This window comes from Podarcis erhardii (genome assembly GCF_964252035.2).
Source record: "Podarcis erhardii genome assembly, chromosome: 1".
Classification (NCBI taxonomy): domain Eukaryota; kingdom Metazoa; phylum Chordata; class Lepidosauria; order Squamata; family Lacertidae; genus Podarcis; species Podarcis erhardii.
Genome location: NC_138497.1, coordinates 43,037,598 through 43,064,586, shown reverse-complemented (window position 1 = coordinate 43,064,586; position 26,989 = coordinate 43,037,598). Strand labels below are relative to the sequence as shown.

The 26,989-nt window shown below is 43.4% G+C and overlaps 1 protein-coding gene and 1 long non-coding RNA gene across 2 annotated transcripts; both read right to left on the bottom strand.

Moving 5' to 3' along the window:
• Positions 1 to 3,506: 3,506 nt before the first annotated feature.
• On the bottom strand, positions 3,507 to 4,951 carry LOC309345199. The gene is made up of 2 exons (XR_014158086.1): positions 3,708 to 4,951; positions 3,507 to 3,665 (listed from the first exon to the last, which is right to left on the bottom strand). It is a non-coding gene; the product is annotated as an uncharacterized lncRNA (long non-coding RNA).
• Positions 4,952 to 6,253: 1,302 nt separating this feature from the next.
• Positions 6,254 to 26,946, bottom strand: IVD (isovaleryl-CoA dehydrogenase). Its single transcript, XM_081864000.1, has 12 exons — positions 26,776 to 26,946; positions 23,745 to 23,834; positions 20,461 to 20,512; positions 19,416 to 19,585; positions 16,988 to 17,081; positions 15,676 to 15,812; positions 14,891 to 14,987; positions 12,203 to 12,296; positions 11,167 to 11,248; positions 9,972 to 10,076; positions 9,281 to 9,353; positions 6,254 to 8,976 (listed from the first exon to the last, which is right to left on the bottom strand). The coding sequence occupies exons 1-12, from the start codon at positions 26,917 to 26,919 to the stop codon at positions 8,843 to 8,845; spliced, it is 1,272 nt and encodes a 423-aa protein (XP_081720126.1). The 5' UTR covers positions 26,920 to 26,946; the 3' UTR covers positions 6,254 to 8,842.
• Between the last annotated feature and the right edge of the window lie 43 nt (positions 26,947 to 26,989).

The window sequence follows — 26,989 nt, the reverse complement described above, 5'->3', positions numbered from 1 at the left end:
TGGGTCTCCTGAGCTGTGGGCCCCAGCAGGGTCCCAGCTGTGCCGATCTCTGGCAGACCACATGTTCAGCTGCAAGCTCCTGTCTCTTTGAACCACTATGTAGATCATGTGTGTCATGCAAGGGGTTATTGGAGAGGGTGGGGCATTGGGCTGCTTCTCCCTTTATGAAGCAATATTGTTTGCTGCAGTTACACAGATGTTTCCAGCAGTAAAGCCAGGGTAACCAGAACATTTTGAGAGCTGCCATTCCCATTAGAAGAAGAAGAAGTGTTTGGATTTGATATCCCGCCTTTCACTCCCTTTTTAAGGAGTCTTAAAGCGGCTAACATTCTCATTTCCCTTCCTCCCCCAGAACAAACACTCTGTGAGGCGAGTGGGGCTGAGAGACTTCAAAGAAGTGTGACTGGCCCAAGGTCACCCAGCAGCTGCATGTGGAGGAGCGGAGACGCGAACCCGGTTCCCCAGATTACGAGTCCATCGCTCTTAACCACTACACCACACTGGCACTACAGCAAGCATAACCACAGCAAGCATAACCACTGGTCAGGGATGATGGGATTTGTAGTCCAACATCATCTGGGAAATGTACCCATGTTGCTGTTTGCTGAGGATCACAGAACATTTCACTGCAACAGGAAAATGTAATTTTGCATCTAAAGGTTTTTGGAAAGTATTGAGAAGTTATGTAGGCTGCCAAACACAAAACTATTACTGGCTTAGCTGGCCGGACAACTTTCTTGCAAAAAGCCAAACCTTCATCAGGCTCTCGTGAACCTTATGGGCATACCATGTTTGTCAACTGCTGGCAACAAACTATAATCAGGATGTCGACTCAGCTATGTGTGGGATTTTAAGAGTAACTTCTTAGATATCTGTCCAAGAGAAAATGTCCTACATAAGAACTCAGATGCTCATACATGCAATAGACGTGTGAAGAAAGGCCCTGATCTGCCCCACTATTTCTCTAAGCCAGTCAGTCACAAAGGGGTACTCAAGATGCTTGTCTGGGAAAGGGGACCAGTGGGGCCAAATGGCTCTGGATCTCACTGGTCAGTAAGAGCCAAGGGCCACTTCTCCAGCAGAGGAGACTTTGAAAAGCTGAGCTGCCTTTGCATAATTGTTCCATCCCACCATCAGGAATCCAGACTGGACTTTTGAGGAAGTGGAACTTCCTTGCTGCCTACTTGTAAGTCAGTTAGAACTATATTGTAGTGGCTAAGCTAGGATCAGTTCAGTGCTCTTATTTACAGTCGTACCTTGGTTTTCGAACAGCTTAGTTCCCGAATGTTTTGGCTCCTGAGCGTCGCAAACCCGGAACTGACTGTTCCAGTTTGAGAACTGTTTTTGGAAGTTCAGTGGGGCTTCCGCGACTTCTGATTGGCTGCAGGAGCTTCCTGCAACCAATCAGAAGCCGCAATTTGGTTTCTGAACGTTTTGGAAGTCAAATGGACTTCCGGAACAGACTTCCAAGGTACCACTGTATTTGGTGTTCTGTTTCGACCTGCCTGCTTCCCCTCTTTTTTAAAATAAAGTTCCCTAATTTGACCAGTGAATTGTGTGTAATTGCCAACCTCAGGGTTTTAGAATCCTCATGTACCTAGGTGCTTAGAATTCATGCTACTGAAAGGTTAGAATCAGAGTTGTAAGAGGGCAGGTGCTCTTCTGAGATCTGGGAGAGAGTCAGGAGTGTGATCTGCTTTTACACTCTCAGTAACTTATAAGGGGGCTGTCTGAGACGCACAGGGTGTGTTGGTCTGAGTTTCTGGGTTTTAGGAAGCTTTTGTGGGGCCAGCCGGGGCAATGAGCAAGCTGCCTTATCTTGGACACCTGGAAGCTACGCCTGCTTCTCCCAGCAATGTGTGTGTAGGTTGAACTGAGGAGTGCTGGGTGCAGTAGCTTGGAGCCTTTTTGAAAGTAATTGCTTTGATGAATCTCAGGTCGCCTCCTGTAATTTCCAGCAACTGGTGTTCAGAAACATTACTGCTGCTGATAGTGGAGGCAGAGCATAACCAGCATGGCTAGCAGCCATCAATAGCCCTCTCCTCCATGAATTTGTCTAATCCTCTTTTAAAGCCATGTAGGTTGGTGGCCGGCACTGCCATTCATATACTATTCCCCTAAGGTGGTTTTTTAAAAAACCCCAACAAAAAACATCCCATCGAAATAGGGACGGAGCGTGTTGTGTTCAAGCCCTGCCTCAAAAAGGTTCTGCCGATGAAACAAGTTCCCAGCACTGCTAACAGCAAAAGTCAACTGGTTGGGTACTGATGGATGTATAGCCAAAATGGGACCACTAAGAAACAAGCAGGGGGCAGCAGCTCAAGGAACTCCCAATATTTGCAGAAGTACAAAAAGTCTTTACCAAACCCTTCTAAGAGAGTAAAAAAATCAGTCCACTGAAAAACAAACGTGTTTAGTAGCCACATAACATTAAAGTGTTGGGGAAAATTGAAAATTGAGAAGGTGAGATGGAATATTTTGCAGGAGAGGATTATTCTGTCCTGTCACCCTGGCCAAGAGCAATTTTGCAAGGAGGTGAAGATACTGTACTCTGCAACACTTTGTTGCAGATCTCACTTGCTAATTCCAAATTCTTTAATGTTGATGATAGGATGCTATTTAAAATTACCAGTATCGCTATGTACTGCAATAATCCCAGGTCAACAACTCACTAATGATAATAGATTACCTTTTATAAGCTGCTTTAAACGCCCACTGATCTTCACAGAGGATACACAACTATATAGCAATATAGGCTGTGCACATAGTCTCGTTTGATCTGGGTCCAGTGTGCTCATACTGCTCGCTTAGGAAGTAGTCTTAGGAGGTAGTCTTAAGCTACAATCCATATACTCTTATCTTCCTTGTTGTTTCTTATGAAATACGGCATCTTGATTCATATCTACCCAAACCAGCTTTGATCTGAATTGAGAAACAGAACCTGGCTGGATTTTAAGTTGGCGTTGTGTACATAACCATAATTTCAGGAGGGGTGGGGGGAGGAGCAAGTGCGTGCTTATGTTTGTAAATGAAATTATGAGTTGACAAACACACTAGCCCAATTAATCTTGGTTCCTTGATCATGTTTTTCATGGTGCTGCAGAAAATGCATTGTCCTATTGTAGATATTAATAATTCCCCCCCTAAAGAGGATTAATGGAAACCAAGTGGGAATTTGCAGAAACAGACAATCTGCTTGTCCTAAATTTATTAACAGTGAAAGGAAATGTAGTTTTATTAGCAGTGAACCTTGAAATTGGGATTTTCATGGATAGCTTTAGTGTATAAACTATTATGAAATACATCAAAATGAGCTTCCTTTCAGGTGTTCTATAAGCCACCTCAAGCAGAGAATATAAATATGTAGATGAAATGTACATTACAATGAACATTCTCAGCAACTGGATTGCATCAGAAAGATCCTTCATTTTTTACATAAAGTTGTCTACTCCGATTGTGGCTGTTGCATTAATTGATTCTAGGAGTACAATGTGCATTTTTGAAAATGTCATTTAAAAAACATTTACTAGGATATTTATATACTGCCATTCACAAAAATGACCATGGGGAACCTTACAGCATAAATGAACAAGGGCTTCATAACAATCATTTCAGTACAACTCATAATAAAAGCAGCAATACTTATGAGGCCTGACTTTCAGAACCTAGTTTTGGCAAGAAACCAGTTGCATGTACAACAAATCAACTTGCTTCTTTGCACTGATACAAAGCCATGGGACTAACAGAAATAACCTCATTCATCTTACAGTCAACAACTTTAGCATCACACCTGAACGATGAAATGGAATTACTAAATTGTCATCTTTGCATTTGTATAGCACTTCCGTTCAAACACTTTCCCTTGCATTATCTTGTAATCCTTAAATCATCCTAGCCATAAGGCAACATGGAATGATGCATTAGTTCTGTATTACTCCACTTTGCAGACAAGGCGAGACAGAGAGAGACGGACTCTCTACTCTGTGACATTTCAGTCGGCCCCATTGAAGGTGTTTCCCGTACTGTGTGGCATTTTAATTCCTGCCTGTCAATGGACCCACATGATTACCTATACTTTTGCTAGCAAGTTCATGGCTGAGGAAGGATCTGAACTAGAAACATCCTGATTCACGGGCAGAGAATGCTTCCAGTTGGGGACTTAATATTGAAAACGACCTGTCGAGAGAACGCAAATGGTGTTTAATTTACGGGATTTTTCCTGGAAAGGGATTAAATGGGGAAAATGCAGGCTGTCATTTTGATGCCACGGCGAAGCTGTGCAAATATAGAAAAATGCGTATCTACAGGAGAAGCGCCGATCCCACAATATAAACCCATTTGTAGGCACCCAGAGTCTCTTAGCCACTTAAGCTTTATTTTTCTACCATTAAGTTTAGGTTAAGCAGCTAGCTTGCAAAGCACCTCGCCTGCAAATCTGAGTGCAATCTGCCAATCTCCACCGCCCGCCTCTTGCTACACCTATCCCATTGCAGCAATGTTCCACCTACCTGGTGCTTAAGTGCGGATGGAGATTTGAGGCAATCGGGCACCTCGCCCGCCAGCCTCTTGCCTCCACATGTTGCATTTCCTCTCCCTCCCCTCTGCTCTTGGCCCTTCCTGCGTGGATGGCCTGCCTGCCTTTTTCTTGGACTAGAGGCTTTTTCATTGCGGCTGACAACTGGGCCCCAGCATTAGCCTTTCAGCAAGCAGCAGGTGCAAGAAAGAGAGATCGCAGCTCTGCTAACGGTAATCCCCACTACTCTTTCCACCCCGCACAATATTGTCTGCTTCGCTCAAGGATGTTTTTGTCTTCTCTTCACAGCTGTTAGCTCCTTTATGCTGAAGTGAAGCCCTCTTCCTAATCTTTCAGCACAGCAATTCCTCAGAAAGGGGTAGCACCGGCCATTGTCAGTGAGCCGCAGGGTGCAGGAGGCACACTGATGCCCCCTAGGGAAAGGAGAGCTACTACCTGCCCCTCAGCTGTCCAGCTGAATTAGTTGGCTCTGCCAGCCACTGCATCTGGCTCCATCTACTGTTGTCCTCTTTACCTTCTGCCCTACCTGTCTCAATGGGCTTGAGCTGCCACTGCCTGCATAGTACACACACATTTGGTTTAATGCAAGTTGCTCTGTTCCGTGGAGCAAGCCTCAGGGGGTAACAATGACCACCAATCTGCTGGTAAGTTGCTGAAAAATTCTTCATCATATAGAACTGCAGTGTTGAAAGGGACCACGAGGGTCTTCTAGTCCAACCCCCTGCAAGGCAGGAATCTTTTTGCCCAATGTGGGACTCAAACCCAAGACCCTGATATTAAGAGTCTCGTGCTGTACAGTGGAAACTCGGGTTGTGCATGTGATCCGTGCACAAAGTGTGATTTAGTGTTTATTGCGCATGCGCGAGCACAGAAACCCAGAATTAACCCGTTCTGGTACTTCTGGGTTCGGAGCAGTGCGCAACCCGAAATTGCGTAACCTGAAGCGTCTATAACCCGAGGTACCACTGTACTTGCAATAATGAGAATAATCAGAAACTGTTTGGAAGTGCTGCCAGCCTATGGGGCCTCAGTGCTGCCTGCAAAGTGTAACGGCAAAAAATCAACAAAGCTGGTGGTATATCTGGCTCCTACACAATTAAGTTAAAGATCCTGGTAATTTAGATTACAAACTAGGCCCCCAGTTATGAGAAAGGTAATCCCTTTCTACAGAGAGAATTTTGCAAATTACCCCTCCCTGCTGCAGCAAGCGTTTGAATCCAGGCCCAAGGCTTAACAACAGGTTCTTGCACCAGTCCAGCCATAAATCTAAAAACATTAAATAAGGTTGGCATTCTCTTGTCAACTCCCTGTGGCCCCATCCTCCCAACACAGTAATTATGAAGGTGCATCTTGTGAAAAGCAGTGCATCTGGCAACAATAGGATTAGCAAAATGGCCACTAATCTACATAATGCAACAGTAGAAAGACATGTTTGGGTAGTTTGGCCTTATATAATGCCTGCTGCTGGTTATGACTCCCCAGTGATCAAAGGTCCCTGTATCTGCCCAATGTGTTGTGAAGGAAGGAGTATTGCAGCTAAAAAAGTGAATCCCTCCCCAACATACACACCAGTTTCACCCATACAGGATGTACTGGTTGGGAGAGGTTTGCTTCACAGTTGTGGTGATTTAATGCTAAGAAGCACATGAAGTTTCTACCTGCCTCCTGCTGGGCATACTAGAGCATGCTAATAGCTGATACATGAATAGGGGGCATATATTTGTTTGTACTGCAATAGTTTAATCAACATTAATGCATTCAACAAAGCCATTCGTTAGTCAGCAATTTCTCCATGTTTCACATTACATTGGAAAGAACCCTTTGAATAAACCACTCAATACATTCAATCACATTGACTTATGGATACATCCAGAGTTTTATTAGCAATCTCCCAGAAGAATTACGGATTCCACCTTAACACTTCTGTGAAGAAGCTTGCCCAAGGGCCAGGCAGCAAATTTAGAAGTCAGAGTGTTAAAGATCATAAAACTGTAGACTTGGAAAGGACCCCAAGGATCATCTAGTCCAACCCCTTGCAATACAGGAATCTCAACTAAAGCATCCATGACAGGTGGCCATCCAACCTCTGCTTAAAAACCTCCAGTGAAGAAGAGAACAAAACCTCCTGAGTTGAATTCGTTCCTTTGTATTATTCAACTCTTACACTCACTTCAATGGAGCTTTGGACAAGTTGGGTGATAAAGCTGTACCTGCTACCACATTTTATGATGTATAAACAATCCTGCTGCAATTCAGATTTCAAAATGGGTTAAAAGCAACATTTCACTGCGCTTTAGAAACACTTCCTGTTTCTGTGTCTCTCTTCCAATAACTGCCCTTTAACAGATACTTTCTGAAAATGAGGCAGAAGGCTGCAGAATCTAATGTGATTGAGTGATGCAAAGATTCCATGAATTTTTATGGGACATGTATGCTGAGAGATGGGCAATTTGTTTGACAGTGTGCAATTCTGCCAACTTTTGCCCATCCACTACTTATCTTTTAAAATGAAAGCTGGTGTCCTCAGAGACTCTGTGAGACTTAATAACACTGAAGACCAAATATGCTATGCTCTAGGGCTGTTCCCAAAAGAGCATCTCATTCTGAATGGTCAAGGAGATTGTCATGATTTCCACCTTCAAGGTCCATTTCAACCATCAAGTGCTGTCACCACCACCTTTTAAAAAAAGTTTATTAAGAAGAAAGGGGAAAGTTGTACATAAATAGTAAAAGCTTTTAAGTCAATCATACGTTGTGCATATGGGATTTAAAGATGTGTCTTGGGTTTGAAAAAGTTGACCGGGTTACCAATTACTAATCAAGATTCCCCATGACCCCATCACATCTGAAGGGTTTCCACAATTTATTTGAGCTTTAGATGTTTGTGGGGTTGATGTTTTATGTTCCACAGGCATGGCCCACAGTGCCTGGTTCTGTTCCCTGCTTTTGGCACATAAGAACCTATTTGACCCACTTCAAAATCACTTGGGTGAAAAGTGGTATATAAAACTGGAAAATAAAAGGAAGTCTGCCTTATGCAAGCATGTCTGCTTGCAGTGAAAGGATCCCCTCTCGTTAGAAAATTTAATGCGTTATATGAGAAAGACTGAATTATTAAGACCAGCTTACCAACATAAACCTTGTGTGTTCTAGCATACTGGTTCTCCGTTACATTCAAGCCACGCCAATCCCTTCATGAATTGGTCTAAGATTAACAGAGCTCAAGTGCTGGAAGCTGCTGGTTTTCATTATACTGTCTCCCTTTCCATCGTTTATGTGGACAGTACAGGATCAGCCTAAAAGTTCATGGTAAGGTACTGCCCAGAGAGAGAAATCAATGGAAGACAATAATCCAGCCACCGACAACCATTTTAAATCCTAGCCAACTTCTGTTTTTGCCTGGACTTTAACATCTTTGGAAATTGTGCCACGCTGTTTACCACCCAGTAAAAACAAAAAACCTTTCAGTCCTCATATGATGGTGTGTAAAGCACCACTAGATCCCACCCCGTCTTATCCATCAGCTGAGCTTTTGTTTCTTCTAGTAGGCAGAGCAAATTGTACATGCAGCCATGTTCACCGAGGGGAAGCTTTGCAAAAGCACCTAACATTCCCCAGTCAAGTTGCCTCCTCCGCCTCCTCCCCAATTCACTCTCGATCGGCACATTGTAGTGTTTTGACATTTTAACTGCTTCCAGAATGATAGATGGTGACATCACCGCATGAATCAAGCATGAGGTGGCAGTCCATCAAATGAATGAAGGCTTCGCAGGGTATTAATATACCTCAGTAAGCAGCAAGAGAGGATAGGAACAAACAAAAATGCATACCTCCCATGTTACCAATGTTTCAGCAGCAGCCTTAATGCTGCTTGGGTGGCTGATCCCATGAAATGCAAAAGAACCCCATAAAGTCAGCTGGCATTCTGGAGGTGTGAAGCAACAGAACACCATGCTGCTAATCCCATTCACTAAAAATACTACATTCGGGAGAGAGAGAAATCTACTTCAATAGTTCACAAAACTGATAATCTTTTTTAAAGTGTACAAAATTTCTCCCTTTCTAAGCAAGCCATGTTGGCAGATATCCACATATTCCACTTGAGCTTTCTACTGTATTCCACTGTAATTGTAATGCAATCGCATGTTCTTAGGGAATCTAGTTGGGTTTGCATTGAGAACAGAAGGTCGAGAGATAAGTGGAGGTGGTCATACTGGTAGCGGGAGCGGAAAAATGCTTGTGCGCTTTTACAGTCTTAGAAATAAAAGGCCTCTCGGTTTGAAGTGTGATTCTCCTTGAACGACAGCGCTACTTAAAGGCAGCATTAAACGACCGGCCTATGATGATTCTCCGCACCTCGCTGGTTCCTGCGCCTATTTCATACAGTTTGGCATCGCGCAGAAAGCGACCCATAGGGTAGTCATTGATGTAGCCATTTCCACCTGCAACACAAGAAGGCAGCCTTAAAGTCTAAAAAGAGACAGAGCTCTTGGATGCAGGCAACAGCTTGTGGGATGATGAATGCTGAATTTGGCTAAAATGGAAATCACTTGTTAGCCCAGAGCGGCTGGGGCAACCCAGTCAAGTGGGTGGGGTACAAATAATAAAGTTATTATTATTAGTAATAATTGCTCCCAATTCCATGATTAAAGCAGGGTAACAAGAAGATGGCATGAAATTGTGCAACTGCCTGTTAGGTCAGCCTGCCTTTTGGTGGGACAACCACATGCACATCTGTGATCTTACCCAGACACTGAATTCCATCCAAAGCGACCTGTGTAGCACATTCCGCAGAGTAGAGAATCACTCCTGCACAGTCCTGGTGGGGCAGATAAGATCATTTTCAATCAAGAACTTCCAAGATAGACGTTCAGCTCTTCTGGCCCCAACCCCCCACAAGCAACTGGCAGAATTGTCTAAGCCAGCTGTCTTTCTACCTAAACCAGATTTCGAATTCGCACCATGGTTACCAACAAGGAAGCACCCACCTTTTCTTCCGAGATGAGGGCACTGTTATGCACCCCTTAAGCTCTGACTACCCCCACCCACCTGCAAACTGCAACAGAAACCATAACATTCATGGCTTCATGCTACGCTGAGTTTAGGTACACATGGGATTTAAGATAAGAGACAGCACTTCCGTTGTCCATCCTATTAGGTTGTCATCATGAGCACATGAAAGCTATGCTATTAGTGGCAAAAGCAAGTGGCACAATATTCTAGTACCACATCAATTTCTCATGCTGCATCTATACGCAAAAGGAAAGCCATTGCCAGGTGGGCAAGGAAGTATTCTTCTCCTTTAAGAGTGTATTCAAAACATCATATATTTTCTGCTGTGGACTTAAGTCTCTTACACTACTGATTCTTCACCCCTCCTGCTTACACAAAATACAGAAGGGTCAAAAAGAAATGTTGCAAGCACCCATAAGCTCACCTTTGCATTGCAGTGTCCTCGATCACAGGCCTTTGCGACATTGTACACATACTGTCGACAAGCCATCAGCCGTGTGTACATATCAGCCATTTTACCCTGCATGAGCTAATCAGAGCATAAGGAGAGAGAGAGAGATTTGGATTTATTTTCACAATTTTTATCACCCCTTGCTGCTATCCTTAGTACAAAAACAATTAAGATGGCAACAAGTATACACACATAAAGTAAATTAATACAAATTATTAAGTTAAAAGTTACAGGAAGCCCGCAACTTACATAGGGGTTACGTTCCGGGAATAGTGCCTAAAGTCAAAGTTGTGTATACAGTGGTACCTCAGGTTACAAACACCTCGGGTTACAAACACTTTGGGTTACGGACTCCGCTAACCTGGAACTAGTACCTTGGGTTAAGAACTTTACCTCAGGATGAGAACAGAAATTGTGCGGCAGTGCGGCAGGCCCCATTAGCTAAAGTGGTATCTCAGGTTAAGAACGGACCGCTGGAACGAATTAAGTTCATAACCAGTGGTACCACTGTAGTCAAAACACATTAGGTTCAATGGCATGTGGGACTGCCAAAGTCATTTCCTCCACCCCCTTATTTATCTATTTATTTATTTATTTTGCCACGTGTGTAAAGCTGAATGTGCACAAGTTAAATGCACATAAATTGTGGGCTTGCTGCATACATTTAGCATTCGGACAGCAGCAACCTGGATCCTATTTTTAAAAACCCAGACTTAAACGTACCTGCCTATATATTTAAAAAAGAGAGTTTGGTTGACCACTAAAAAGACAAGCATCCAGTAGTGCACACTGCGATTCCAAATCCAACTAAAGTTGAAATAGTTACCTGATTAGTCAAAGCTAACATCAGCTGCCACAATCAGCAAATTGAAACCAAACCCTGGATTTCTCCTAAGCCCTAAATTTCTGAATGCACATTATCATGAGGTTCTAGCAATATGAGACATTTCAGTGTTACTTTAAAATCAGCCAGCAACTAAAAAGGAACTTGGGGGCAATGGTTAGCTTCAGAACTGCTTGTTAGGAAACAAGCAGCATCACAGCTCTAGGTGGAAATATTTATCTGAGGAAGACAGATTGATCCAGAACCAGCTTTATCCAACTGTAAAAGGAAGCAGGCTCTAAAAGCAGGCTCTAAAAGTTCACTGGCAACCCTCTTATGGCTCACCTGAAAATGGCCAATTTTCTGTCCAAAAGCTTCCCTCACATGTAAATATGGGAGTGCATGGTCCAGGACAGCCTGCATGATCCTGCAAGGGAAAGGGGCATGCAGATTTTTAAGATTTCCATCCTGCCTTTGAAAAGTTGGCTTATAGAGAGTCAATAAAAACATCAAAACATCATCATCAAAATACAATCCATAAAACCAAAAAACTAAAGGAGCTGCAAAAGCAGGAATAACAATAAAAAGTAGCCTACAGATAAACTGAAAAAGTCACAAATGAGATGTTGCAATACCCACATGGGTATGTTTAGATGGATAGTTGGATAGGACAGGATAACAACTCCCGCCATAGAGAAACCTGTAAATTTTAACAAATGCATGTAGCTCTGTTTGTCCACTAAAAATAATTAAATAAATCCAGAAGTCATAGTAGGTTAGGGACCAGTTTAGTGGTGGCACTAATCTATTCAGAAAATCCTATATTAAATCACCGGCAACCCCAGTTAATAGGGTCACCAGGGAGACCAGGTAGCAGGTGATGGGAAAGGCCTCTCTGCTTGAGATCCTCAAAAGCTGCTGCTTTTCAAAAGTCTCCATCAGGTTGGATATTGAAAATAAAAGGGGCAAAAATATGCCATAGGGCAGTCTACTCTGTAGTTGGCAATAGCATTAACCCGGGGTCCACAAACTCTGGCTGGCCTTAAGACCTAGCCAAGGCCTCGCTGCTTTTCAAGGATTCCCAAAGGCAAGAGTTTCATGTCAGGGAGAATCCCATGGCATCTCTACATTCAGGGAGAAGGGCAGGTCCTCTCATTAGAGAGCAAAATATCTGCCGTGTCTAAACAGACTATCCACATAGCACAATTACCACAGCTGTATTCAAGCTATCCTGTGGCACAGCAGTTGTGTGAGGTCACTAGTTCATAAAAAGATGAGCATCCCCCTCCAGCCATTAAAGTCGTGGCGATTCCATGTATTAATAGAACCAATGAAGCACAACAAGCCATGTCACTAGAGTAATAAATAAATACATATTTACCCCAGGGGTCCGCCAGACAACACAAGTCTCTCCAGATCCAAGCCACTCATCAACACATAGACTCCTTTACTCAGTTGCCCCAAGACATTCGCAGCTGTGAGGAACAAGGGAAAGTTGATTTCTGATGAACCTACACTAGATAGTGTGTTCCTTGTGCGTCTATATATGTGTGCTCACATAGGGAGTAAAGGTAAAGGGACCCCTGACCATTAGGTCCAGTCATGGCCGACTCTGGGGTTGTGGCGCTCATCTCACTTTATTGGCCGAGGGAGCTGGCGTACAGCTTCCAGGTCCTGTGGCCAGCATGACTAAGCCGCTTCTGGTGAACCAGATCAGCGCACAGAAACGCCATTTACCTTCCCGCCAGAGCAGTACCTATTTATCTACTTGCACTGTGTGCTTTTGAACTGCTAGGTAGGCAGGAGCAGGGACTGAGCAACGGGAGCTCACCCCGTCATGGGGATTCGAACTCCTAGGCTCTGTGGTTTAACCCACAGCGCCACCCGCGTCCCCACATAGGAGTACGCCCTAGTATATAAGCACAAACACAGTTACACCTTACACTCAAACATCACCTTTTATTTTCAAGCAACATAAACTAAGAGAAAGCAGCAACACGATCTCAGTTGCTCATGTACCTTGCAGAAAACAGCTAAGTGTGTTTACAACCTACGTCTTGGCATCATTACTAAGGAACAGATCAAATTATGCATGAATTAGCTTCAATGGGAACTTGTTTTAATCTGTTGGTGATCAGAGTGCTGAACGCAGCATGATTCCAAGTGCCTGCTACAGACTGGAGACTCCGAGTTCTAGACTAAAATATATATGCATTACAAAATTTGGCACACATATGCATTCAGTTGACTTAAGCCAACTTTTTCACCCTGTTCACACATTATGGGAAGGTCATAGTTAATGGTTTACCATAAAAGCGCTGGTCTTCATCAGTTTGCTCCTCCTTCACAAGAAGGAAATCATGATTCCAGACTTGGCATTATATCCAAACTGTGATTCGTTTTGCTCCAACCACTCATGATCAGTGAGCCAAGGACAAACCTTAGCTAGAGATCATGGTTTGTAGGGAGCAAAAGAGGATCACTGGTTCAGACATAACACTAACCCAGTGTTGTTTCCTGCATGTGCTGGCATCCCATGCGCATGAGGCCAGTACTGTATCAATTTCTGCACTGCAAATGGTGCCTGAATCAGTGATGTTACTCCATACCACATACCGATCTTAATTGATGAATTTGGATTTTCCCTCCCAACCTGCAGGGACCGAGGAAGGAAGCATAGGGTTCATGGGTGGAAGCACAGAATTAATTTTAAAAAAAACAGTTGGCAAATAGCATGGGTAATGCTGCTGAACGGAGAAACTGCATGAAGTAACTCCTTGTGAAATACAAAAACCAAAAAACAATAAAGGAAAGAGCTGCATCTGAATTCCCTGAATGTACCTTCAACAATTACGCCTCGGGCAAAATACAAGATGAGCTTTCCAAATCCGCTCCTGACCATTGCTGTGTGACCTAAGAGTGGGACTCCGTGGGGCAGAACTCACAATCAAAGGAACCTGCGCAACACTTGGTGGAGTGCCAATGACAAACCCGTACGCTAATACAGCAGAGGGGGTGGCAAACACTCAAAAGCACACTCTGATCTAAGGGAAATGTTGCGTTGGAGATGCAGAAATCTACTGAAGCAGCTTGACACTGAGCAACGATTGAAGTGGTCCTGGGAGATCAGAGGGAGTCTCAAAAAGAACACGCGTTCTTTGGTACTGCTACTAATCTCTTCCGCTGAGGAGAGGGAGCCTGTGGCCACGAGTGCACACTGGAAGGATCGGAAGCAGACTGTAAGGAAAAATGGCAGCCCAGCAGCCATTTAATTGGTGTTTCTGAGAAGTTTGTCCTTGGGAAAGAGGGGGCAAGCAATCAGTTTGGATTTGGATTTGATATCCCGCCTTTCACTCCCTTTAAGGAGTCTCAAAGCGGCTAACATTCTCCTTTCCCTTCCTCCCCCACAACAAACACTCTGTGAGTTGAGTGGGGCTGAGAGACTTCAAAGAAGTGTGACTGGCCTAAGGTCACCCAGCAGCTGCATGTGGAGGAGCGGAGACGCAAACCCGGTTCCCCAGATTACGAGACTACCGCTCTTAACCACTACACCACACTGGCTCTCAGTCCTGGAGCTTCTCAGTAACATCTGCAAATTGAGGGTGGTTGGGGAAGAACTTGCCACCACACAAAGGGAACCAAGGAAGAAATCTTGGCTTTTCCCACGGGACAGAAATCAGCCACAGCGAGTGTAAATGTGGTAGCCTATCCTGGCTAGTCTTTCAACTGATGGCCTCGCAGTAATATCACCTTCAGTCTTGGTCCACTTTCCAGAAGTGTACAGCAGGTCCACAAGCTTGCCCTCTTCAAGCGACAATTAAGACCTTCATTTCTAGACAAGCTTGATAAGATTAATATTGCAAAACAAAACTAATGATGAGCCAAGTAGATTTGATGATGCTTTTATATATTACTTGCTTGAACTATTTAATAACATATGCTTTTCATGCTGGGTTTTATTTTTTCTAACTTTTCATTGTACACATATTTGAACATTGCAGTGACTAGAAAATATAAGGAAAGAGTTGCCATGGGTTGAGGGAGGTAGGTCAACTTCAGTATCACTCACCAGGAATCTTGCAGTCCTCAAAGACCAATTCACAGGTATTTGACCCTCTCATTCCCAGTTTATCAAGCTTTTGTGCGGTGCTGAAACCAGGTGTACCCTGAAGAAAAGGGGAGGAAGAACTACTGGAAAAATCCATTTTTTATAAAGAGGCCGATCGAATGATGGCACACTGCATGGCAATTCAGAGGATAAGCAGGGAGAGGATTAAAATATTTGAAACATGAAAGTGCCTACAGATAATCCCAAGTTTATTTCCTTCATCATCAAGTCAAGAACTTCAGATATTAGGGAACGAACACCCCAATCAGAGTGAACTCTGTTGTTTCCAGGCAGACCTGAGTCCCCGTGTCTTCTTCTCAAAGTGGAACACTGGATGGCAGGTCCTTTGCTGGCTCTGGTATCTGGCCAAATATCCAACTTTACCATCTGTAGAGCTGGCCCAGGAGAATCCTCTCCTCACAGGGACCCAAATGTGGCATTTGCCCAGGACTTTCAGGGAACATCAGCACAGATTCCCTGGCTCTGTTCCATGTGCCACAGAGCAGCACGGCAAACTTCTAAACAACAAGTACTATCACCTGCCTACAGCTTACTTCAGCAACCATTGTAGATTCATTCAGCAGGGAAGAATTTTGAATTCATTCTGATGTGCAAGTCAAGGGGTAGGAACGAAAGCGTGACTCCCCCCCCCCCCAAGAAATCTCACACCTGAGTGACCAGACACCACCTGGAAAGTATCTTCCTTGGGGATAAAAAGAGGGAGCATCACTGTCCCATAAACCTACCTTCTCCACAATGAATGCTGTTATCCCTTGAGAAGCTGGGACAGCACTTGGATCTGTTTTAGCATAAACAATTAGGACGTCAGCATCTGGACCATTGGTAATCCAAAATTTGTTCCCGTTCAAAACAAAATAATCTCCTAGAAAAGATGAAACCAGCAGAAAATTCTGTTAAGACCCACATGACAGCTTGACATTCCACAAGTAATTCTTCTCAATTTCTGGAAATCTGATTTCCTCCATTCCTAGGTCTGGCATATCAAGAAAAAGAAAAAGAAAAACTTGCAGAGCTGCATCTTCTACTGCAAAAAAATAATACAGACGCTACACAGCTCACTTTTATAGCTGGCTTCTTCTATAACCAGCCAGCTCTCTTGAAAAGTAGGGCTAGAATTGCCCCCCTGCTTAAAACATTTTTGTTTAGGCAAGGCTGTCCAGACTTGCAGATGCTGATGCAATTTGATGCTTTTTGAATATTAATTTTTAATTATTTTTAAATGTTTCAAATTGCTTTTAACTGGTTTTTTATTCATAATTTTAAATATTTCTTGTAAATTACTTAGAGGTTTTACTTGTATCAAGCACTATATAATAAATTTTCATAAATAAATACATGCTAAAATATTTATTGGTTCTCAAAATATTCACAACAGGATGCCTGGCCCACAGGCCAGTGTATCTTGAAAAGTGTAATTTACATCACACGCTCCCTTAACTTTGGAGTTTTTGTCTCTCAACCCGGCTTCTACATAACACAGTTTCTTCCCCAGCTCTTGTACCTAATACCACTTAATCTCTATTTTAAGGCCATGGGACCTCTGGAAACCAGAAATTTGTCTTCTCCACTCCTGCCTTTCAGCAATCCCAATGAAGCTGAAATTGGGGTATGGAACCTCTGGCCTGCTCATGACCATCTTGCACCTGGATTTTCTTGCACCCTTTCCATTTCTTGCTATTTAATTTATCACATTTTATATCCCATCTTTTTCTCCAGGGAGCATAAGGTGGTGTACACGGTTATCCCTCTCCTCACTTAGTCCCCACACAACCCTGTGACATAGATTAGACAATGACTGGCCAAGGTCACCAAATGAGCGTCATGGCCATGCGGGGTTTTGAACCTTGGTTTCCCAGGTCTTCAGACACTCCAGCCATTAGACCACACTGGCTATTCTGTTTGGGAGGATGCAAAGACACACACAGACTTGTGCTGGCAATGAATGGACAAAACAAAATGCATAGAGGATCAGAAATTCTTAAACAGCAATGTCCAAAGGCCACTGCAGGTGGCAAATTCCAAATCGGTGGCATTTACCTTTTCTGTCTGCCCTCAGCTTCATAGAGACAACATCAGAACCAGCATTGGATTCACTCATTGCTAGTGCTCCAACATGCTCCCCACTGATCAGCTGAAGGGACGAGAGGTGCAAGAAAGATACAAGATGAATTGTTTTCCTGCAGTCGTTCCCACTCTTGCCTTAAAAACCAGATCTCAATAAACCTGAAAGTGTTTTCATGCTATGGTGGGGACACTACCTTTGGCAGAATTCTCCAATGAGATCTACTATTTAAGAAATGGCACAAAAATTGCAGTTTCACGAGGACATGGCAAACGAAAACCTACAGTTTTAGTTGGATTCCTTAGGTAGGAGAGAGTGCCAAGCAAACTGTGGTAGGGGATGTAGATGTCCCTCTTAATTCCCTATCCTGTGCTGTCCTTTGAAAATGGATGATTGGATGGGGTAGACGGTTTGAAGACACTTGGAAAAAGGGCAATTCACAAAGAACAAGAATCTCCAGTGTATGGAATAAATCAGGGAAATGGGATGAGATGCCAGAATGGTAGGCAATAAACTAAAGTCTTTGACCCTTGCAATGGAATAGCAGGTGGTGACCCTCCTTTTGGGCTCCCTTACGCCACCCTCTGGCACAGCAGCTGCTGCTCCCCCCCCATCAATTTCCTCCTGTCCACCTCTCCCCACACAGAGCCTATTCCCTTTCAAACTTCTTTGGTTTACACATGAAATAGATTTCATAGCCAATCACTTGTGAGATAATGGCCAGCCACAACACCCCTCTACAAATATTGATTTATGATTTCAAATATGTAATGGGATATTGAATACAGGAGTCTCAGGTTACAGAGATTCAAACCACACAAGTGTCATCCTGCACTCAGATGGGCAAAGGCTGTTTATTAGATATAGAAGTAGAAACTGTTCATTCATTTGGGTGACGGTAGTAGATTAAGAAAAAGGAATGTATTATAAAATTTAAAAAGGCAAAAATCGGGTTCCATCATAATTCACCCCCAACTAAATAAAAAACCTGTTTCATGTGGCCCCTGTAGACTCTTCATAAAAGAACACCAGTTGGAGAACCCTACCTTTCCTAGTCATCACAGTCTTCTTATACACATCCTCTGGCAGATGAAGACTGTTTATTCCAGCAGGCCTTTGGGAACTGACTGCTCTTAAGGAAAGGGCTTTTAATAGTGCTGTGCTGTTTTTAGTGCTTTTACTATCGCACTGGAAATTGATCAGGGGGGCAGGGAGTGTTCTTGTGTGCCAAATAGCATGGAGAGATTGAGGTAGCCTTGAAGTTTTGGTTTGTTCTTAAGGGCACAACAGAGGATGCTGCTGTCAGGGCCTTCTTCAACCTGTTTTCTGTGAACAGAAGCACCCCATGACTCTCAAGTGCTTCCTCTTCTTCCCAAAACTACCATCCATGGTAGCAAAGGACAAGCTGCAGGACAAGCGGGTAAATACCCTTGTGTGCAGAGCATGTCGGAACAGTCTGAAGTTCTGAATTTTTAGAAAGCAAATTAGGACTCACTACAGGGGACCAAAGTGCGTCTGGTGCTATATGACAGATATGACAACAGCTTCTCCTGCTCCCAATGAAACACATAAGGCAGTTTTGAACAGTGATGACTCAGAGCTGGGTACGTGAACCAACTCCACTGAAAACATGATGTTTGACAGGAGGACAGACAAGTTTATGAATATGAAACATTCACGTTTGCTCTGTGACAGATCATCCACCAAGTGATCAACTTGCATGTGTTAATCAACCTTATGGAAATCCAGATGCCATTCTTGCCTCTACTTAATAGTGTGTGTGTTAACTATTCTAAACTAAATTCTGAAAAAGGCAGAGGGATACCAAAGCCAAGAATGCAGACTTTTCCAGCTTGCACCTTCCAAGCTGAAGGTGGGAGGCGGATGCCAGTCTGGTTCAACAAAATGCAATTCTAAATATGTCCGATGAAACTCAGTGAAACTTGCTCCCGAGTAAATGTACTTAAGCTTTCATTGCACATTTGGATTTCAAACCAATAGTCTTTTCTCCTAAAGATCCGTGAGTTTTACTTGCAGCAACAAAACAGAAGAATTTTATATTTTTTTAAAGATATTGAGTTCAGGTTTTTTTTAAAAAATGACTTTTCATTAATAATGTTTTAGAAGGTTTTTTATATGTTTTCTTATATTTAACTATATTATGTAATCTTTTTTTGATATCTGCCACCCCAGGTGCCTTTGGGAAGAAGGGCAAACTAGAAATTTAATAATAAATAAATGCTTGGAAATATAAAATTAAATTTTAAATAAAATGATGGGGAAAAAGTGTCCAATTTGGGAGCATTATTTTTCTTTGCTCTAAGAAATATGTTCTGTAATTGAAGTTGTTACCCAGCATGCTTCTGGTTCCCTGGATACATCAGACTCCACGATTCCACATACCTTGGGCAAGTACTTTTCTTTCTGTGCTTCGTTGCCGTTCCTCACCATCTGATTGATGCAAAGGTTAGAGTGGGCGCCATAGCTCAGCCCAACAGCTGCGGAAGCCCGAGAAATCTCTTCCATCACCAACACGTGGTCCAGGTATCCCATCGCAGAGCCACCATATTCAGCTGGTAAGGAGAAGAAAATATTTATAGACTTACCTAGAACACAGTCGAAGAGCCTTGTGACACAGTTAAGATTTATAACGCCGTAGGCTTCCTTGTACTACACTCCACTCTTCAGATGTGTGAAGTGTAATCCCAAACTGGAAGGCACATATGCACATACCGTCAGGAGGTGGGGCAGAAGTAAAGTCAGAAGGAAGCAAACAGCAAAGAGAGCAGGCAGTGATGAATGAATTACACAGCTACAACTTTAGGAAATGGTGGGAGATATTTCATATGACTAACTCCTAGCGGCGCATGCAATATGTGCCAACTAGGGCTCCCTTTGTGTGCATGCTCCATCATAGGCATGTATGTTTGTCACATGTAACAAAAGTACACATTATTTCCAAACAAAGGCAATATCCATATAAGAAGAAGAAGAAGAAGAAGAAGAGTTTGGATTTGATATCCCGCCTTTCACTCTCTTTCAGGAGTCTCAAAGCGGCTAACATTCTCCTTTTCCCTTCCTCCCCCACAACAAACACTCTGTGAGATGAGTGAGGCTGAGAGACTTCAAGGAAGTGTGACTGGCCCAAGGTCACCCAGCAGCTGCATGTGGAGGAGCGGAGACGCGAACCCGGTTCCCCAGATTACGAGACTACTGCTCTTAACCACTACACCACACTGGCTAGAAAACAAGCCATTCATAAGGTGTTCTTTTATACCTCAGCAGCCTTGGCCTTTGACAAACTGCCAGTGAGCTAATCGGGTCTGTTTTCCCCTCAAGCCCTTGATCTCCAATTATTCATTCACAGACATTACTAACTGCAGCATTTCCCACTTAAATATACCATATTTTGTCAGAATGAGGAAAGCAGGGCTAGCTACACACTCACCTGGAGCAGTTATTCCTAGAACACCTAGATCACCCAGCTTCTTCCAGAATGCCTACAAAGAGCAGAGCAAAGCTGTTAGGGAGACCCTGACTAGGAACCAGGTTTTTTTTTCATCATCTCCCTGAATTTATCATTTTAATTTCCCCACAGAAGCAAAAAGCTGGGCAAAATAATGGTTGTCATGGAACCTGCTGTGAAACAGAAGGTCACAGCCACCTTGAATACTTCACATCCACTAAAAATTTGTTCCATAAAAATTAAGAAATACTAAAAAAATTAAACAATTTCTTCCATGCTGCTGCCCAGCTAGAGCCATCAGAATGATGCACTCTATAATCCTAAATAAGTTAACACATGAACTTGCATTACACAAATGTGATGAACATTATAAGCATTTATATAGCACCATCAATGTACATGGCTCCAGACCTGTGGCTCTTCTGCAACCCAACCCGATAGCATTTCTGGTGCAAGCTCAAAACTCTGCCATCATTTTGCAGACAATCATTAGCTCACCAAGATCAAAGGAGTCTATACAACATTATTTTCCACAAGGTGATCCCAGGTAGTCAAAACATGTGTCACATATCTGCTATAAAGGTTTCTGTGGGATGGGGCACACAAGACACCAGAGGAGAAATGAGGGGACTGGATTATACAGTAAGCTCACAACCTATGTGGGGGTTATGTTCCGTGGATTACACCTAAAGCCAAAATTTCATATAGTCAAAACCCATTGGGTTCAATAATAAGAATAATAAGAATTTTATTATTTATTCCCCGCCCATCTGGCTGGGTTTCCCTAGCCACTCTGGGTGGCTCCCAACAGATTAAAAACATGATAAAACATCAAACATTATAAACTTCCCTGAACAGGGCAGGTGGGATTGCCAACAATGTTTTTCCAGGAACCCTGCCCACTTTTTAATTCCACGCCCCATGTGCATAAAGCTGAATGTGCATCAAGTTAAATGGACATAAGTTGTGGGTTTACTGTACAACAAAGATAGCCAGAGATGATGTAATGTAGAAACCAAAACATTTGCGATCTTTGGACCAAAACAGGTTTCTCCTCCTGCTTCCTTCCCTGGTTAGCTAACTGGTTTTAGAAAGGAATCTTGTGTTGCCCTATTATAATCTTCTTTTAATGTCAGTGTTGAATCAATCCATACATCCTTACTTGTGCAGCACTGAACTGCAGACCTGTGGCTGCTAGAACGAAGGATTTGGTGCAATTGTTGGCTGAAGAGGTGGCTCAGGTTTGGAGAAGCATAGTAATTTTGTATAGGAGCAAGAGTTCAAAAAAATTGATAAACACTCTTTTTAGTTCATCTTGCTCCAAGCAGATGTCCCTACAGTCCAAAAAAACCAGCACTGTTCCCCCAACTTAGTGTAGCTCTACATGCACATCACCATTTAGATCAACCTTTGCTTATGAGTCACTATCCTGACGTGGGGAAAAACCAATTAAATAGCAGTGTTCATCTCCCAGAACTGACATACTGTCCGCTGAGGCCCCATCTCTTCTGCAGTGATGCTTCATCCTCCTAAGACATTCCCGATACACTGAAAAATGTGACAGGTTGCCAATCAGCAGGTTTTCCTCACTGGCAGGGTGACAGGGAACCATAGCACTATTAAGCCAAACCATTTCAAATTAGGAGCCAGCCACTTATAATCAGGAGATCAGCTCAGAAACCAGAACACTTTGTTTTTAGAACAGCTTCTGGGATCTCTCAGTACAGTATGTGACACTCCTCTGTCACATCAGCTTGAATCCAGGAAGAGCTTCTTCCTCCTGCACAACTCACAATGATTTCCCCCTAGTTCTGCCTGTCCAGCCAGAATCTAAAACAGTGAAGGGCAGGTCTTTTGGTAGTGTGGGATATGCCCAACTGAACTTCACACAAAGCTGCTGTTGGTACATCCAGCCAAATAATGTCTACTCTGACTGGCAGCAGCTATACAAGATCACAGGTAAAGCTTTGCCCTGAGCCTGCTACCTTGGATGTTTTAGCAGCTGAAGCTTAGTGGGAGGCACCAGGGACAAGAGCTCCTGCATGAAAACATGTGCTCTGCCGCTGAGTTACTGCCGTTCCCTTTGGAAGGACTCATTGGATGGCTTTTGCTTGTATATACAAGGCAAAGAAGGAATTTATGTCTCATAAATTTCCCAGCTGCCCTGGGAAGATGGAGGCACGTGGAGAAGGGGAACTGACTTCCCCTGCCTTATATATGCTGACACTCCAGTAGTCCTCAAGTGGTTTTCTAGATGAACGCCTTACTGCAATACAGCTGCTCTCTGGGCCCGGAACATTGTCAGGACGGATGGCCCTGATTTCTGGAGGTGGGATGGGGGTGTCACATTTTAATCTCTGCTTTTCTAGTTTCTTTCTCTAGGAGAAGTTACATAATAATGTTAGAGGATAGATAGGACACCTGCCTCTTCTCTGTGCCCAGCCTAGAAGGCAAGTGGGCTGCCAGAAAATGGGCAGAGCCATTTTCCAGACTCCAACGGACCATTACAATTCCCCGGGGGGGGGGGGTTCCTAACTTTTGTGGGCTTATTTACAAAGTAACTTACTGGTAATGGTTATTTTGCATGATTGACCTTCTGGAAATGATACAATTGCCAATAACTGTAGTCATTTTGTTTACTTTCTGTACTTCTGAGAACTGGTTACCTTTCCAAGCTATCCTGGTGAAGGACACCATATAATTCAATTGCAAGGTCCCACAGCACTCAAAAATTGATTCCATAAAGGGCTATTGCAAACATTTTAAAGTAATTCTCTGTGAAACACAGCAGGTATAAAAGTTCTAGTACATATGAACTTTCCAAGTACTGCAGGGCTTATAAAAACAGTGAGAAGAAGGAAGTCCCATAAAAATATCTCTAGCTCATTAACAATGAACGCAAGAGGGAATCTGTTAAATCCCATATTCTAGAAACCCAGCATCTGCAACAGTTAACTCTTTACAACCTAAAGAAGGTTCCATGAAAAGATTTATATGTTCAGGAGAGGCTACACACTCTTTCAGGTAACGGAGATGGAAAACTTTGAAAAATAAGACAGAAACAATACCAAACGTATATTTTATTCATTCTTGCTGAATGGCATACATGTCCTTTTCCCTCATGGATTTAGTTGTTTATTCTTTCTAATGGGTAGGCATTTTGTAACTTTCTCAAACCCTTCATATTTGCATCCTTTAAACTATATTCATGCATCTCCCAAAGTCATGTTATATAATAAGTAGGTTCACAGTACAGAAGCACTTACCCTCATGCCTTCAAATTCATTCTGCTGATCAATTTCTTGGGCCTTTGGAGCCAAGTGCTCCTGACAGAATTTGAACATAGTTTGCCGAAGCTGTTAGAAATGAAAATGTAAAAGTGCACATTATAAAACACAATTGCTAAGTTCCTTCCTTTGAATGCTATCAAAAAGGTTCCCTAGCTGTTTTTCTTTGAGATCTCAAGCCCGGAATAGAATATTCTATTAAATTCCCACTTACTGTCAATAAAACTATTTAGCGCTAACCATGGTGGCAGCTGAAACCTGTGAAGTTACTGACAAAACACTTTCTGTCTAGTCTACAATGTATATCTCTTGATATTTTAAAATAGGTTTAATCTGGTTTTTAATCAGTATCCCCTACCTAGTAACATGAAGACGTTTGTTGGATCTGGTTAAAATATTTTATGGTAAAATATACCAAAAGAACTTGAGTATGTGGATGGGTGGAAGAAAGTTCATACTAATTCCCAACTACCCTTGGGCCTATCTATGCAGCATGTCAACACCAAAAAATGATGTTCAACTAAGCAAGCAATGTGACATTTCAAAGTCCCAAAGCCAGCAAAACCAAATCAAAACCCACAGAGCCATTCTAAAGAATGCTGCATGCAATACATGGCCCAAGACTGCTGATTGAGCCAAACTGATGGATGGGATCTCAGGAATATGGAGAAGCCTCAGAAGCAGAAGGCCTCGGCTGTCACTGCACTGGCCCTGAAACACTCTGTTTTGAGGTCTTCCATTGAGGGGAGATTTACATTCATAGAGCCTTCTGCAAATATACTAGTGCCTGGTGATAGAGGAACATTTCAGCCTCTTCTTAACTGATGTGGGAGTTAGGACTTGCTCTGTAATGCTACTATTGGATGAGATGCTTTAGTATGTACATAACAAGAATATCATTTGGGCATAATGGAGACTTCTTTTTTAAAAAACTCACTTAAAAACCTATATGATCAAGTATCATTACCCCCCCCCTTTTTACAGGAGAAACAAACTCCACTAAAATGGATGGATGCAGCATGAGAGGCTTACAGCCAAATCACCGCTTGATAAGCTATAAAAGGTTTTGCTACATCACTGCTACACACATCGTAACTATAAAGATTACAGTGGAGCTAGTATATACTAAATCACATCAGCTTTGTATCTTGTCCAGACCTGCCTCTCTGAACTGGTAGTGGCCCTCCAGGGTTTCCATCAGAGATAATTCCAGCACAGGCAACCCGAATCACGGATGGCACTCTGTACCCACACAAAATGTACATTCTACAACTGAACAGTAATCCCAGAACATAAGAGACAACCCACCTGATCCTAAAACACATCTGTGGAATTCCCTCCCCCATGAACTCAAGTCTGGCTCACTTCTGCAGGCCTTCAAAACAGACCCTAAATGTTTCCCCTCACAAACTTTTTATTCATTTCATTGCCGAGTCCTTATGTATTTGTAACAGATGCTGCTTTTGATCTATATTGTTTATTGTATTGGTTTTAAAAGTCATTACAAACTGCCTTGTGGGAGCTTGCCATGAAAGGCAGGATAGAAATAACTCAGACAACGTATTTACTTGGAAATCTTACTGGTTCCAGTACAATTTAATTTGCCAAGAAATCAAACTTAGAATTGCATCTGAAGAGAGCAGTGCTGCAAGAGCCTAACTGAAATTTAGACACGCCCTCCCTTGACTTTGTGCCATTGTGTCACGAGGACCGTAAGCAGCTACCAGTCGCTGACTAAGATTTAGAAAACACCTTTCCCAAGGCTAGCAGCACACTCTTTCAAGGAGACACAAAGGAAGAAAATGAACTGGTGGAAACTGACACGCACCCTTAAAGGCACTTTTATTTATTCTTTGGTGCTTTTGAAAGGACAGGGATAGTGGAAATATCCTCTTTATATGGAAAATTATATGCTGGTAAGCTCTGTTATCTTATTCCCTGACTGAAAAAACTTAGGAGAGTTATCTGGCTTACACCATCCTAGAAGAAAAATCTAGTTACCTGAGCCATTTTGGAATCTAGTAGCTTTAAGAGGTTTCTCCAGATAGAACTGAACAAACATATACCCCCTAACTTTTGAACTAAACTAAATGTGATTGCCACCCAAAGGTATTTCATGTACAAATGAATCTGCAATCTAAAGCAGAGGACTGTCACAAGGTGTGTGTGTGGGGGGGGTTGTTGACTCCTTCCTATCTGGTGGCTTTGTTATTGCTGTTGGTTGTTAGCTGTCGCCCCCTTAACCAAAGTTTTTTGGGGGGCAGGAGAGAAAGGGTGGGTGGGAAGCACTTGTTTTAATAGGAAACCCAGAAGAGGAGAAAAGCTCAATCACAGCCTCCACAGCTGCCTTTTTGTAAGAGAAAGAAAACCAGTTCACTACACTCAGTCTGGCCATTAAAAGAGTGATCTTATCACTTAGGAGCGGAACATTAATCTGCAATGGTGACTGTAAATGAGAAAGGGCAGCTACTCCGGATTAACTGCTGTGCTAAGGGTGCAAATCTGTGTCCACATCAAGCTGAGACCTCACACAGGGACCCTTTCATTTGCTCCAGAATAAAAGACGTCCAGGCCGACTTGCAGCTGTGGAACTTATAACGGGCAGCCCTGTAAAATAAGAGAAAGTTGCTGCGCTGGGAAGAAGAGGGGATCAGGGCTGCCTACAAGTTGCCCTTTCAAACTCGGAAGTCGTCTTCCACCGTATTAGAAATTTGGGGACACGATAGCCCAATGCTGAGGAAAGGGGTGGAGCGGGCACTCTGCAGGCGCTCAGAGGCGCTCGCGTCTTTCTGACCCCTGCTTCATGTGGTCCAGAGCAAAGCCCTGTTATTGAGAACCCTCCGTGGCAGGAGAAGGCCCTGCGCCAGCACCCGACGGGGCGGGACCCTTCGAGGCCAAGAGGAGCGCGGCTCGGAAGCGCGGCTCCTGCGCGGGGTCTGGACGGAGCAGGCGCAGAGAGAAAGGCTCCGGGCGAGCGACCTTCAGCCCAGCAAGGGCTCCGCCGCTGTACCTGCTGCTGCTCCTCGCTCAGCCCATTAACCGTATCATCCAGCGGGGCTCCGGCGCAGCCTCGCCGCGCCTGCCACTGTCCTCCCAAGAAGCGGCGCCGGGCCCAGCCGGCCACCCCTCGCCTCAGCGCCAGCGCCGCCGCCATCTCGGTTCCTTGTGCGACTCGCCAGGCCCGTGGATTTTGGCTCCGCCCCAGAGGCCTTCTCTACCAACCA